The 12,786-nt window shown below is 36.4% G+C and overlaps 1 protein-coding gene across 1 annotated transcript in view; it reads left to right on the top strand.

The window, feature by feature from the left end:
- UTRN (utrophin) overlaps positions 1-12,786 on the top strand; it is a 358,125-nt gene that overhangs the window by 149,427 nt on the left and 195,912 nt on the right. The window contains exons 51-52 of the mRNA XM_070932667.1: positions 2,339-2,493; positions 4,256-4,445. Coding sequence (XP_070788768.1) covers positions 2,339-2,493; positions 4,256-4,445 — 345 coding nt within the window. The remainder of the gene's footprint in view (positions 1-2,338; positions 2,494-4,255; positions 4,446-12,786) is intronic.

Here is a 12,786-nt window from a genome sequence, read left to right as displayed (position 1 = left end):
GCAAATTGGGTTTTCCTTGGTTTTGTTTCTGGATTTGTCATTCCTATAGTTTCCAAGGAATAAACAATCATCTTGACATCATATAAGAGATACATTATATTCATATGTCTTATCTTTATTTTTTAAAAAGATGCATTCTTAAAAGCTTACGGGTTTATCAAAATCTAAATAAAATTTCTTTCCAAAAAGCCACTGGAATACAGAAGAATATTTAATCTGGGGAATCTGGGTAATTAATAAAATAAACATATTTTCCTTACTATTTTGATAGACTCCATATATTTGGAAAGCAACAATATTTTGTTTCTGTTAATATTTATTTGTATTCATCATTCCAGGTTAATGTTTGATTGTTCCATTGATAGTACTGTATTCGATTTTCCTATGGAAAAACTGAACCTTAAATAATTATTGAAACATAATATACGTCAATAATCTTATAAGGAAAATAAAGGAGTCCAGAATAAATGATATTTTCTTATTATAAACTTATATTCTATTTATTCTTATACATATCATAATACATAATGATTCACCAGCATTGTATTTCTCCTTTATTTAGAAAATAAATGATTTATACAGCCTTTATGCTCTTTTTATTTGACATCTCTATATTTTATTTATGAGAGTCTAAATAAGAAATAAAGTTATGATTTCAAAAGTAATAAAATAAGCTGTCTTTGTAAGTTGGCCATACCTATATAAGGAAAGCAGTGATCTGTTACTTTAAGACTGGGAAGGAAATGTCTGAAAAATACCAGTTGTTCATACTTATAAAATAAAGAAAAGCCTCAAGGGAAGCATTTAAAGATTATCCATATATCCTCTTTTAAATAAACCCCTTTATCTTTCTCCTTGCTATCTTTGGTTGCAAGCCACTTGAGCAGCACCTTTCCAAGTCAGAACTTTTTTTTCCCCTGCTAAAGTTGTAAAATGTGATTTTAGTGATGCTAGCAGATGCTCTGCAAAAAGATTGAAAAATTAAATTCCAGGTCTCTGAATAATTTGCATTCTGCAGAGGGCTTTTGTTTTAGATCAGCAGTCTCCCAAATTTTTTGATCATGTATCGTAGTCAATATTTTTTTCTTTGGGCATTTATCCTTACTGCATGCATGCATTTTTACACACACACACACACACACACACACACACACACACACACACACACTCATTCACTCACTTTAGGAGCTAAGTGTAATCTGCCCTCAATGTCATAGTGTGGAAAAGCTGCACTCAGAGAAACTCCAGAAAAGCATAAATTGGCATAGGTCAGGGGTGTCAAACTCAAGGCCCACAGGCTGGTTCCAGCACATGGGGTGCTTAGATCTGGCCCATAGGGCTGTCCTGTAAACAGCAAAGGACCGGCCTGCGGTGCATCTGCCAGCGAAAACAGAGCTCTTGAGGGCTGTGCGCGGCATTCACGAGCTCCGCTTTCACTGGCAGAGTGGTAGCAAAACTAACTACTAGCAAAAGTGGCATTTGATCACATGAGTGACATCGACTTGGCCACACACACTCTGGCCATGCACCCCCCCCAAGGTCAAACACAATTCTGATGCGGCCCTTAATGAAATAGAATTTGACACCCCTGGCATAGGTTGACACCCCTGGCATAGGTTTCCTATGTTCCTCAACATAGGAAATGATCTCGGAGTATCAATTTTTCTCTGTATGCCCTCTAGGCTGCAAACTCAATTTAACATAGTTTTTCTGCTTTCCATTTTTCTGCTTTCTTTCATTTTCTACAGCTTTTTTTAAAAGCACAAGTAAAAGTTCGGCACATTGATCAAATCATACTGTTGTACAGGTTGCTGAATCTTCAACCTGCTTTCTACTTTTGATATCTTCCCCTTTGTTTTGCTGTTTCTTCATAAAAATCTGTTGAATGAGTTTTGCTCATAACCCATTTCCCAGTTTCCTCTCCCCTTTTGCCTTCAGTCCAGTTATTCTAATGAAAATGTCCAATATAAGGCAGATATTTCAGCTTCCACATTGGTAATCTTGCTGATTTTCTCTTCTCCTCTACTAAAATGTAAGAATTAGCTTTCCGGAAAAAACAACTGCTAGAAATAATGTTCTATTCCTTCAATGGGAACAATGAATATGACCTGAATTTTCATTCGTACTATTTGTTGCAACAGTTTGCTTTGCTTAGTAGAAATGGTGATATATTGTTCCTTGGTAGCAAAAATGCAGAAAGCATTCAGTCCCATGGATTAAATCACTAGGAATTTAATCCCCAGCCTCCCATTGCTGGTTTAGTCAACTTCATACACTTTTAATAAAAAGCAACAACTGAATGATTAGAAATTTTGACGACTATGTATTTACTTTTTAGATATTAATGCAAGACCTAGATAAAGGAGATGCCAGGATGATTTCATTTAATGAGCTGTCAAGTAAGCTTCTTCAAGATTACAGTGGTGATGACACAAGAAATGTGAAGGAAATTATGAATCACTTGAATACTTCATGGATTAACCTGAAACACAGGTATGTATGTCTAAATTATACATAGGTGTACTCACCTCCACATTTCTAAAATGTGAAGAATAAAAATTATGTTACTGGGCAGCAATATATGATTTAAGTTGGGGACTGCTTTCTTTTTTATCATGGTATGTATGATTAAATCAAGAAGCCTCACATTTCTTATAGCTGTAACAATAAAGGGAGCCAATTGGTCTTCTGACTATCATACAGGTAGTCCTTGACTTACGACCACATTTGAGCCCAACATTTCTGTTGTTAAGTGAGACATTTGTTAAGTAAATTTTGCCCCATTTTACAACCTTTCTTGCTTCAGTTATTAAGTGAATCACTGCAATTGTTAAGTGAGTAACAGGGTTGTTAAGTGTATCTGGCTTCCCCCTGACTTTGCTCGCCAGAAGGTTGCAAAAGGTGATCACATGGCCTGCAACCCCCGGGACACTGCAACTGTCATAAATATGAGTCAATTGCCAAATGTCAGAATTTTGATCACGTGACCATGGGGATGCTGCAATGGTTGTAAGCCTGAAAAATGGTCCTAAGTAACTTTTTTCAGTGCGGTTGTAACATTGAATGGTCACTAAACAAACTCAAGAACTACCTGTACAGTCAAGAAATGGGGCCCACAATCCAGCTTCATGGCCTTATGAAAGGCTAGTAAAATTAGAGTCATCCTGATCTCTGAAGGGAGAATGTTCCAGAGGGCAGGGCGATGGCAGAGAAGGCACATCTTCTGATTCCTGCCTGGCAACATTCCTTGGCTGAAGGGTCCCATCCAGTGGTGGGATTCAACCGGTTTGCACCATTTCGACAGAACCGGTTGTTAAATTGCTGGCTGGCCCCTCCCCTCCCTGCCAGAAGTCTCCCCGCAGCCCATTTTTGCTCCCAGGAAGCTGCAGGGAGGCCTACTAGACCCAAAATGGGGCACAGGGAGGCGGCGTGCTCCCCGCCGCCTATGTTTGCTCCCGGGGGGTGCAGGAGGCCAAGTGTTGCCTGTCAAACCCCCTGGCCACACCCACCATGGTCACACCCACCCAGCTGGTCATTAGGGCAGAGAACCAGTTGTTAAAATTATTTGAATCTCACCACTGGACCCATCATATGCTAGACTGAATTGAATTGGACAGATAGAAATGACGGGGAGAAGACATCCCTTAGATAATCTGACCCCAAGCCACGAAATCTTTAAAGGTGCTAACTACCATCTTAAATTGCACCCAGAAACACACTGGCAGCCAGCTCATGAAGCAGTGGTGTTTACATGTTAACGTTCTTTAAGCTCCATTGACAGATTCTAAATGTTGTACCTTTTGTGTGAATAACAAAGAAAGAAAGAAATTCCAGTTGCTCAAGTACCGGTAAGTTATAAAATAAAAAAGTTAAGTGCCACTTTTCATCAACTTTGTGATTTGAATGTATACGCAAGTTCAAAGAATTGTTTGCATTCATTGTGTGAGAAGCTTTTACATTACACATTCACAACCTCCGACAGGTGTGTGCTGTTCTTTTCCTCAAACTGGCAGTTTCATACCTTGTTCATAGCAAGAAGAGAAATTGCGTAATTTTCATACATTTTCATATTATTGTTTTACTATAAAATATAGTACAATTAGGGCATAAATTTTAATAGTAAAAAGAGTATAGCACTAGTTCCTAAAGCTGTACATAGCATATAACAAATGCATGCAAAATGTGCTGAGTCACCCAAAGGGTGATTTCTTCTCACTTTCCTGTAGTCACTGATTTTTTTCTTTCCCTTCTATAGAACTTGCAATAGGCAGAATTGTTTGGAGGCTGACCTGAAGACTGTACATGCCTTGCTCAGAGACCTTGAAAAGTTCCTCAAGTGGATACAAGAAGCAGAAGCTACAGTTAATGTCCTTGGAGATGCATTGCAACGGGAACCCACTACTCTGGTCAGTGGTCCTGGAAGGGAACTGAAGAAGCAGATAGAGGTAAGAAGATGACTAATTCTACATGTGGGAATATTTTCTATGTTTTTTAGACTTAAAATGGTAAAATCCACTTTCGGTTGCTAAATAATCTTACTCAAGGATAACTATAAGATTAATGCAAAAGATAAAACTTGTCAGCACAAGATAAATATTTAAAGGATGGTCATTAAATGTCTGCTGAAAAAAAAGCAAGTGAGTTGTTGAAATTGAGTACCTGTCTCCTGAAAATGAACAGGAACCAAATGTTTTATTATTGGATTGATAACGCTGTTTATAGTTGCTTCAACGAAGCACCCACCAATCTTTTTGTCTATTGGAGAAAGGGCTTATATGCGTGATTAGCCATGCAACAAATCCAGTGTTGGTGCCTTACGTATCTACCAGAACAATCATAAATTGAGATCTCCCCTGAATGGCAACTTCCTAAGCAACCAGAAGGAAATAAGAGGCAGTTTTTGCCCAGTGTGTTGCTATGAGTTACTTCCTTATATATGTTTATGAGGAAAAAATGATTGCAGTATGTTTGATTGGCAGTAGGAAGGAAACTGTGCAGGGATGTCTTACTTGTTCTCAACAGATTTGGGTCTTGCACTTTTCTGTCTCACACACACATTGCCATTCACTCCAGTTGAAAAAAAAAACAAACAACCCTTGCTCTGCATCAGCTTTATATGAAGATTGATTAATGATGGGGCATGCATTTGTTATATGCTATAACAATAAAATAACAACAAATAATGACTTTTCTTGCTCCTTATAAATAAGTATGGGTAAATCCACACTAACGAAACTAAAAGAACAGCTTTAAATGCCTTCATCTGTTTCATTTTCATTCATTCATTCAGTTTCTTTTATATTTGTTTCTGAACAAATTATTTATTTTGAAGATGCATAATTATAATGCAGTTACCTCTTTATTAATTAAGCTCTATAGATTACTCAGTTCATTGCTTCCTTTTACCCCCAACTGGGTGAAGTTTAAAGTTACAGTTGCTGAAATTCATTCAAATGCCACAACAAATTTGAATTTCACATTCCTAGATGGCCTTAGATGAATGAGTAATTTAGAATGTGCTCAATGTTGGTTCTGAATGTTTTTATGTTGAAAGTAATTACAAGGCGGCTTTTGTGTTAAAGTAATTACAAGATGGTTTTTTATCTTAAAGCAGCCTTAAAATAATTCAAGGACAAATGTATTTTGAAGACCGTTTGGAAAATGAATGGGTGTATCTCAACATATGGTAACTTTTAATCACAGTTCATTGTGATTCCAACATTATAAAGTATTGGCAATAGTAGGACAAATTATTGTAATTCTATAAAAAGCTGTCACTCTATCTGATGAGTTTCATGATTGCTTAGCGATGCATTTGGGAAGCTGAGGACAAAGATATAACCATATTCATCTTGCTATCAATGTACATTCTGTCTGGGGAAATCCATATTGGCTTTCAAGCTCTATTAGCTGAGTAATATAATTTAAGCATGCACAGTTTTCCTGGAGGTGTTCTTATACTAGAGAAGACTTTTATATGGCAGCCCTATATTACATCATATAAACATTTAATAGTTGTTTTCATCCTGAAGACTTTAATACATGTATGCTTTCTCTATGAATCATCTGATCCAGGGGTGAAATCCAGCAGGTTCTGACAGGTTTTGGAGAACTGGTAGCGGAAATTTTGAGCAGTTTGGAGAACCGGTAGTGGAACTTTTAAGTATTTCGGAGAACCGGCAAATACTACCTCTGGCTGGCCCCAGAGTGAGGTGGGAATGGAGATTTTGCACTATCCTTCCCCCAGGAGTGGGGAGGGAATGGGGATTTTGCAGTATCCTTCCCCTGGAGTGGGGTGGGAATGGAGATTTTGCAGTACCTTTCCCCTGACATGCCCACCAAGCCACACCCACCAAGCCATGCCCACCAAGCCACACCACGCTCACCAAGCCATGCCCAGAGAACCGGTAGTAAAAAAGATTGGATTTCACCACTGATCTGATCCCAGAATCATCTGCTATAATGTAACATTGCAAATAAATTGGACAAAATGCATATTTGATAGTCATGCCTATGAAGTGGCGAACATTGAAAAAGAACAGGCTTTTAATGGCCAGCAAAATTACATTTGGTTTTAGCAAGTAAAAACTTGCGAGTGATACAGTAAATGTGCAGAACTCATTGTGAAAACTTTCCTTCATAGGGTTATGCCTAAAATATAGAGCATGGAGTTAGATACGTGATTGCTAGTTTTCAGACAATGTCTATTGTTTGGAAAGGACATTTTTAAGAAACATTCTGGAGGCCATCCTTACTGGTGGTTTCACAAAGAAATAGTTTTCTTTTTGTTGCTCATATAAACTTCTATCTTCTGTTACAATTATAATTTCTCTTTTGTAGGGCTGTTTAAATGCACAGCCTTTCAGTTGGTTTGGACTGTCCCTTTCAATGCTATTTTTTTCAGTTGGCTGATCATGGATGTTGGTGTCCACAATTCCATTAGCAAAAATTCTCAAGCACACTTCTCACATTGCCTGGATTAGAAGTGGAGGAAAAGGGGAGCTCCTTCAGGAGTTTTTATTATTTTTTTTTTTTAAGAAAGGGCATACAAAAAGACATGAATAGCTCAGTGAACAATACCAGTTCCTTAAAAATGGGATTGATTGAGGCAATGCAATCAATATGTAATCAAAGTAAAGCTTGATAGCTTGACACTCTGTCATTCTGGGAAAATATCATTTCTGTCATTTTTATTAGTTCGTTGTGTCCCTTTTAGAGTCATGCACATTTTGAACCAATATACATTATACAGCTATTTACTAGGCATTCCTGACTAACTGCTGTTGAAGATGAATGTGTTTGTTCAAAGAACAAAGGACATTCTCCATTCTCCATCCAAATCTAACTGAGATCACCCAACAGAGAGAGTATATTTGAAGTCTCTCTCCTTGAGTAAATACAATCTGAGATGGGTTTGAGCTTTGGACTAGATGTATAACCAAATTCTTCTCTTCTGTCAAAAAACATTAGGAGTATGTGTTTATATGCAAATGAGTGAGGGAGTGAGATTTACTCCTTGATGCATTATACCATTTGCATGCATTTTGATTTCTTCAGCAGGAAAGGGGGTTTCTGTTGAACATTGAAGTCTGTTTTGTATTTTTTTTTCCTAAGTGTTTCATAATAATAAAAAAAAAATCAGTAGCAATCCAATATAAATTAAATATCAGGATTATATAGGAGAAGAATTGCTATTTTCCTGAATTGGGTTACTAATTCTGTATGTTTCACGTTTTCTTTTTATGTTATGGACACATTTAATTTTGCTCTAGAATGCTTTTGAAGTATGAATGAATGAGATGTTTGAACTGGTATGCAGTTATTTTCTGTCAGTTATCACTCTATCTAGCCTTTCATTTCATATGAATTATTTTTAGCTGTTTGAGCAATGTCCATTTGCATTATACAATGAACTGCATGTAATCAGATAATTTTGTCTGAAGAGGCTCCAGTGTGTTAATAATGAATTATACACATAAAAGAATAAGCAACATACTGCTCCTTATGTCCTGTCCTTAAGAAAAGTATTTGATTGATGGGATTTTTAACTTCAGAATTTGTTATGCATTTTTCAAGGAAGAAAATTAATAGTTATTTTTGTTCCACTGCTTATGGTAAGGCTACTTTAGTTGGTTATACCTTCATTAAGGTAAAAATATAAATGGTAAAATCTCTCAACCTGTTTATTATTTAACTGTATGTATTGTGAAAGAACACTTCATAAATCCAACAATACACATCTGTGTATTATGAATGACAATTCAAAGCACTGGAAAGGATGGACACACATGCCTCTTTGTGATTATTAGAGTTATATTTTGCTTTTTGACAGGAAGGTCAAGTGGCATACAGTATGTCCCCTTCTCTAGAGGATAGACTTTTCTTAGTTGTACTGCATCGTAGTACTCTTAGCAAACAGAAAAAAGCATGATTATAACATTTGGGGGAAAGGCTTAAAATCTTTCACTGATGTTATTTCCTGGTTATTTCTATCCAGTTACTTAGAAAACTTGAAAGCAAAACATTGTAACCGCTTTGCTAGGGGTCAACCTAGGACTGTGATGGTGAACCTATGGCACATGTGCCACAGGTGGCACACAGGGCCCTCTCTGTGGGCACATGAACCGTCACCCCAGTTCAGCTCTGCTGCATATTTATGCGTGCCTCCAGCTGGCCAGCTGATCATTGGGTCTCTGCTGAGCATGCGTGGGGGTGGGGCACGTGTGGGGGGCAGGGCGCATATGGGGCCCCCATACGTGCATGAGCAGGGGCCGGGGTGCATGCATGGGGCCGCACATGCATTGCATTTTGGGGGTTCGGGTGCATGCACACATATTCGTGTGTGCGCGCACGCAGGGTTTGGGCATTCGGTCTGGAAAAGGTTAGCCATCACTGACCTAGGAGATGTGACTGATGCTTTCATCTGTGTGTCCTAGATGAAATTCGAATAAGGAACTGTGCCCAACGGAATCCAAGTTTCTATCTATCTGTCAAAGAAAAAAAAAATGCTGACTAAAAATTCCAAAGATGGCATTGAAATCATATTTTTGGTTTCACGTACTAAAGAAATTTAACCTGGATCTTACTGAAATGGTTTATTTAAGCCCAAAGGGATAGAGTGTCAAAATGGACTGTTTGGATTACATGTTAAAAGCGTTATAATTTTAAAAAAAACGGCTGAAAGGGTTGGCATGTAGCAAACCTGATGATGGCAGAACGAAGTAAAATATTCATATACTAATGAAACAGAACTAAACTAAAATTAGTAAAGGAGTTACTGTATGCTGTCAAAAACGTTCTTGCCACGTGTTAGAGAAAAAACATTCTATTTTAGGGAGATTGGTGATGCAGTAAAGAACATTGATTCCTAGCATCAGAAAACACATAAACCACCTGGACAAAGTGTAGGCAAGCAGATTCCTGTGCTAAGAAAGCTTAGGAAGCAAATTCTTTTTCTAAGTTAATTAGAGGCCTGGAAAAAAGTGTTAGGGTGGCTAATCATTTCTGAAAAAAAAACAACTCCACTACAACTGTAATCTATATGTGTTGTCAGTAAAATAGTCAATGTTACTGACACCCTTGTTTAATCTATAATCTTAAACAGTGTCCTGTGGGAAGATACGCAGAAAGAAAATACTTGCATAGTACCTTTGTATGTATTTCTTTACACTATTCCCTTAGGAGGTAAGCATTGTTATGGATAGCTCAGAAAAGGATAAGAAATATTAAGTGAAGAAAATATGGCATGACTTAAGAAGAAATACAGAAATAGTTTGCTCTGGCACCATTGGCTTTAGCTCTCCATAACTTTCTATCTTGCAAACCAGAAATGATAATTGTTTCTGTACAGTATAAGATTCAGTCATTCACTCACTCCATTTTCCCTGTCAGACCCCATAGCGAAGGATGAGCTGATAATAGTAAAATGTCTGACTCCCAATAACAATAATTCTTGTTGCATCATACAATCTAATATCTGCTGCAAATCATTCAGGTTCTCATCCAATAATATTTCCTAAAAACAATATTTCCTAAAAACAATATGCACATTTATATGCTCTAACACAATTTCATACACATTTGTTCATACATTCATTGAACCTCTCACATCCTTGATCATCTACTTGCTGAGTATGGAGCTATTCATAGAGCATTTTAGGTATTCTTCTGTTTGCTTCCATCATATATTTCTCATTTCTCATTCACCAACCAAACTTCAGCACCATATTTGCTCTGAATTCATCCCTGTATTTTCTCTAAATTGAGAAATAAGAAATAAACTTCCTCACATTCATGCATTCCATACTGCACTTCCAAAATTAGAAAACTAATGAAAAGTTTAACTAATTTATGTAATTAGAAGCATTGGGACTTACTGTAAACATTTAAATATTGACTAAATCAGAAATTCACCATTTAACAAAAGATACCATAGTACTTAAAAGCTATCCATGATCAGTGAAAGAACCATTTAGTATCATATTTGTTATTTGATGGAAAATAGGAACAATAAAGAGGAAAGGAAAGTAAAAATACTTATTTGGGTTTGAAATTTAATTGGTTTTGGTGACATTGAGGCTTCCTTGGATGCAATGGTAAATCATTGTTATCTGTACAATTTAGGATTTCAAAATCCCCTACAAGCCCTCTTTGCTTCCAACATGGCTATAAGAAGATTGTAAAAGATGTTTACTTTCAACAGCTTATTTAACTATGTGGTTGGTTAAAAAAACCTGTGATTTTTAATGGTTTGGGAAACAAGCCAATTGAATATTGCTTTCTAATATTAGCTTATTTCTGCAATCTATAGTTCCAGTTCACATTAACAATAGCTCATTGAGAATGGAAACAAACATTTCTGACATCTTCCATAGGGCTTCAAGAAATTTAGTTTTAAGTTTGAATGCTGTCAGAATAAAGGGCAGTAGATGTAGATGTAGTAGATGTAGTAAAGATGTAGATAGAAGTTAATTTTAAAAGTGCTCATTATGAAATTGTGTTGAAAGTAGCAACTAGAATAATGGGTAGTTAAGGACTTGCTTTACTTTGGCTTGGACTTTGCCAGACCTCAAGGGTAGGGGCAGTTTTCCCCTTTTCGATTCTAACCATCATTCTGTGCCTCCATTTTGAATATCCCAGTATTTTGTATGTTATTATCAATTGATATCAGATTGTTAACCAATGCAGTCTGTCTCCATTCTTTTTCTTTCCACATAAGCTAATCAATAACTTTATATCTTTCAGCATCTTTGCCCTGTAGGGAACAATTGAATCACACTGTTAATACACAATGTATTCTAACATTGTAAGTTCAGTATATATAGGTAACATGAGCAAGCTGATTTATGTCTTTTCATTGTCAGGCATTTTTTGTGCTTCAAACAAGATCATGTTTACAAGACCTTGGAAATTTTTGGTAATTTTATTGCACTAAGTAGTTGGAAGCAAGGACAGCATCATAGAGACACATCTATGCATACATGCATGCATGAAAATATTACTTCTTACATACATGATTTTCATTTTCATTTGGATAAGACTGGGAATTCTAGGGCTAGAATAAAAAGCAATTCATGGGTCAGTCATTTCCATGAAATGGCTAACTAGCAGATTCTAATTACTGACATATATTTTTATTTGTTCATAAGATAGTATACAAAAACCTACCAAATTCTAGTTAAGGCCTTTTCATAGTTCACCATCTTGTGAACTCCTATCAGGAGTAATTTTTTTTTAACTTGCAATATCCTATTTTGGGAATGGCTTTTTCAAATATGTTGATATTTTAAGTGGTAAAGTTAACCTTTACAATTGATCTGCTTGTATTTATTTGGTGTTGCTTGATGCATATTGATTGCTTTGTTGTTGTTTTCCTGATGTCCGATGATTTTGTTGTTGTTTTTTTAATGGCGTGATTTTTTAATATTATAAGATTTTTATTATTGGCTTGGATACTTTTGTAGAAAAATGAGTCATACATTCTTAAATTTATAGTATAACATTGCTTTATATTCCAGAGAAGCTTACAAATTAGGTTTTTTACTGTAACATACACTGAGACCTCTATGCATAGAGTCAAGAAACTAGGTTCTAAATATTCAATGTAGTATATCAAAGCTTCCATTGATTTTGCTAATGGCTGTAAATTGGTTAGATGTACAAGAACCTTTGAAGTTCTAGCTGGTAGAGGCATAAATCTCATCTTTCTGCGGAAATGGATCCAATTAAATCATTAGTGTCAAGCAACCACAATTGGCTATCTTTGTAGCTTGTGACTTTTCTATTCTGATGTCTCAGCCAATCAATATATGGAGGCTCTAATCACATGCAAAAAACATGCACCTAAATTTTGCATGCTGGCCTTGGGTAAGCCATTTAACTTCCTTGGATTTTTGAGCAGTTGCTGGAGTGAAGCATCAATCTGCTCAGCATCCAGATGCATAAATCGATTGCTTTTTTTTAACACAATTGGAATTATCACATGGAATTCAGAAAAGCAAAAACCAATGTTAAATATAAAATAGTTTTTTTTTCTAAATATCTAAGCCATTTGGTATTTGAAGCACTGAAAGGTGGTCATAATTTTGGACTTCTCCCAATTATTTCCATTCATGATTTTCCAAAAAGAAAGGAACATACTGTACATTCAACCAAGCAGACACACCACACAGACACCACCACACAAAACATATGAATGGTATGGTAATAGCAGATAGGAAGAACCACAAGTGGCTTCTGACCCTTGAAAAGTTCATATAATCCCTGCCTGTGTCTTGTGGTTTCAGC

Source organism: Pituophis catenifer, unplaced genomic scaffold, assembly GCF_029215685.1.
Source record: "Pituophis catenifer annectens isolate HBS135680 unplaced genomic scaffold, rPitCat1.0.hap2 SCAF_1, whole genome shotgun sequence".
Taxonomy (NCBI): Eukaryota; Metazoa; Chordata; class Lepidosauria; order Squamata; family Colubridae; genus Pituophis; species Pituophis catenifer.
The sequence above is the reverse complement of the archived record's forward strand: the minus strand, read 5'-3'. Positions and strand labels throughout refer to the sequence as shown.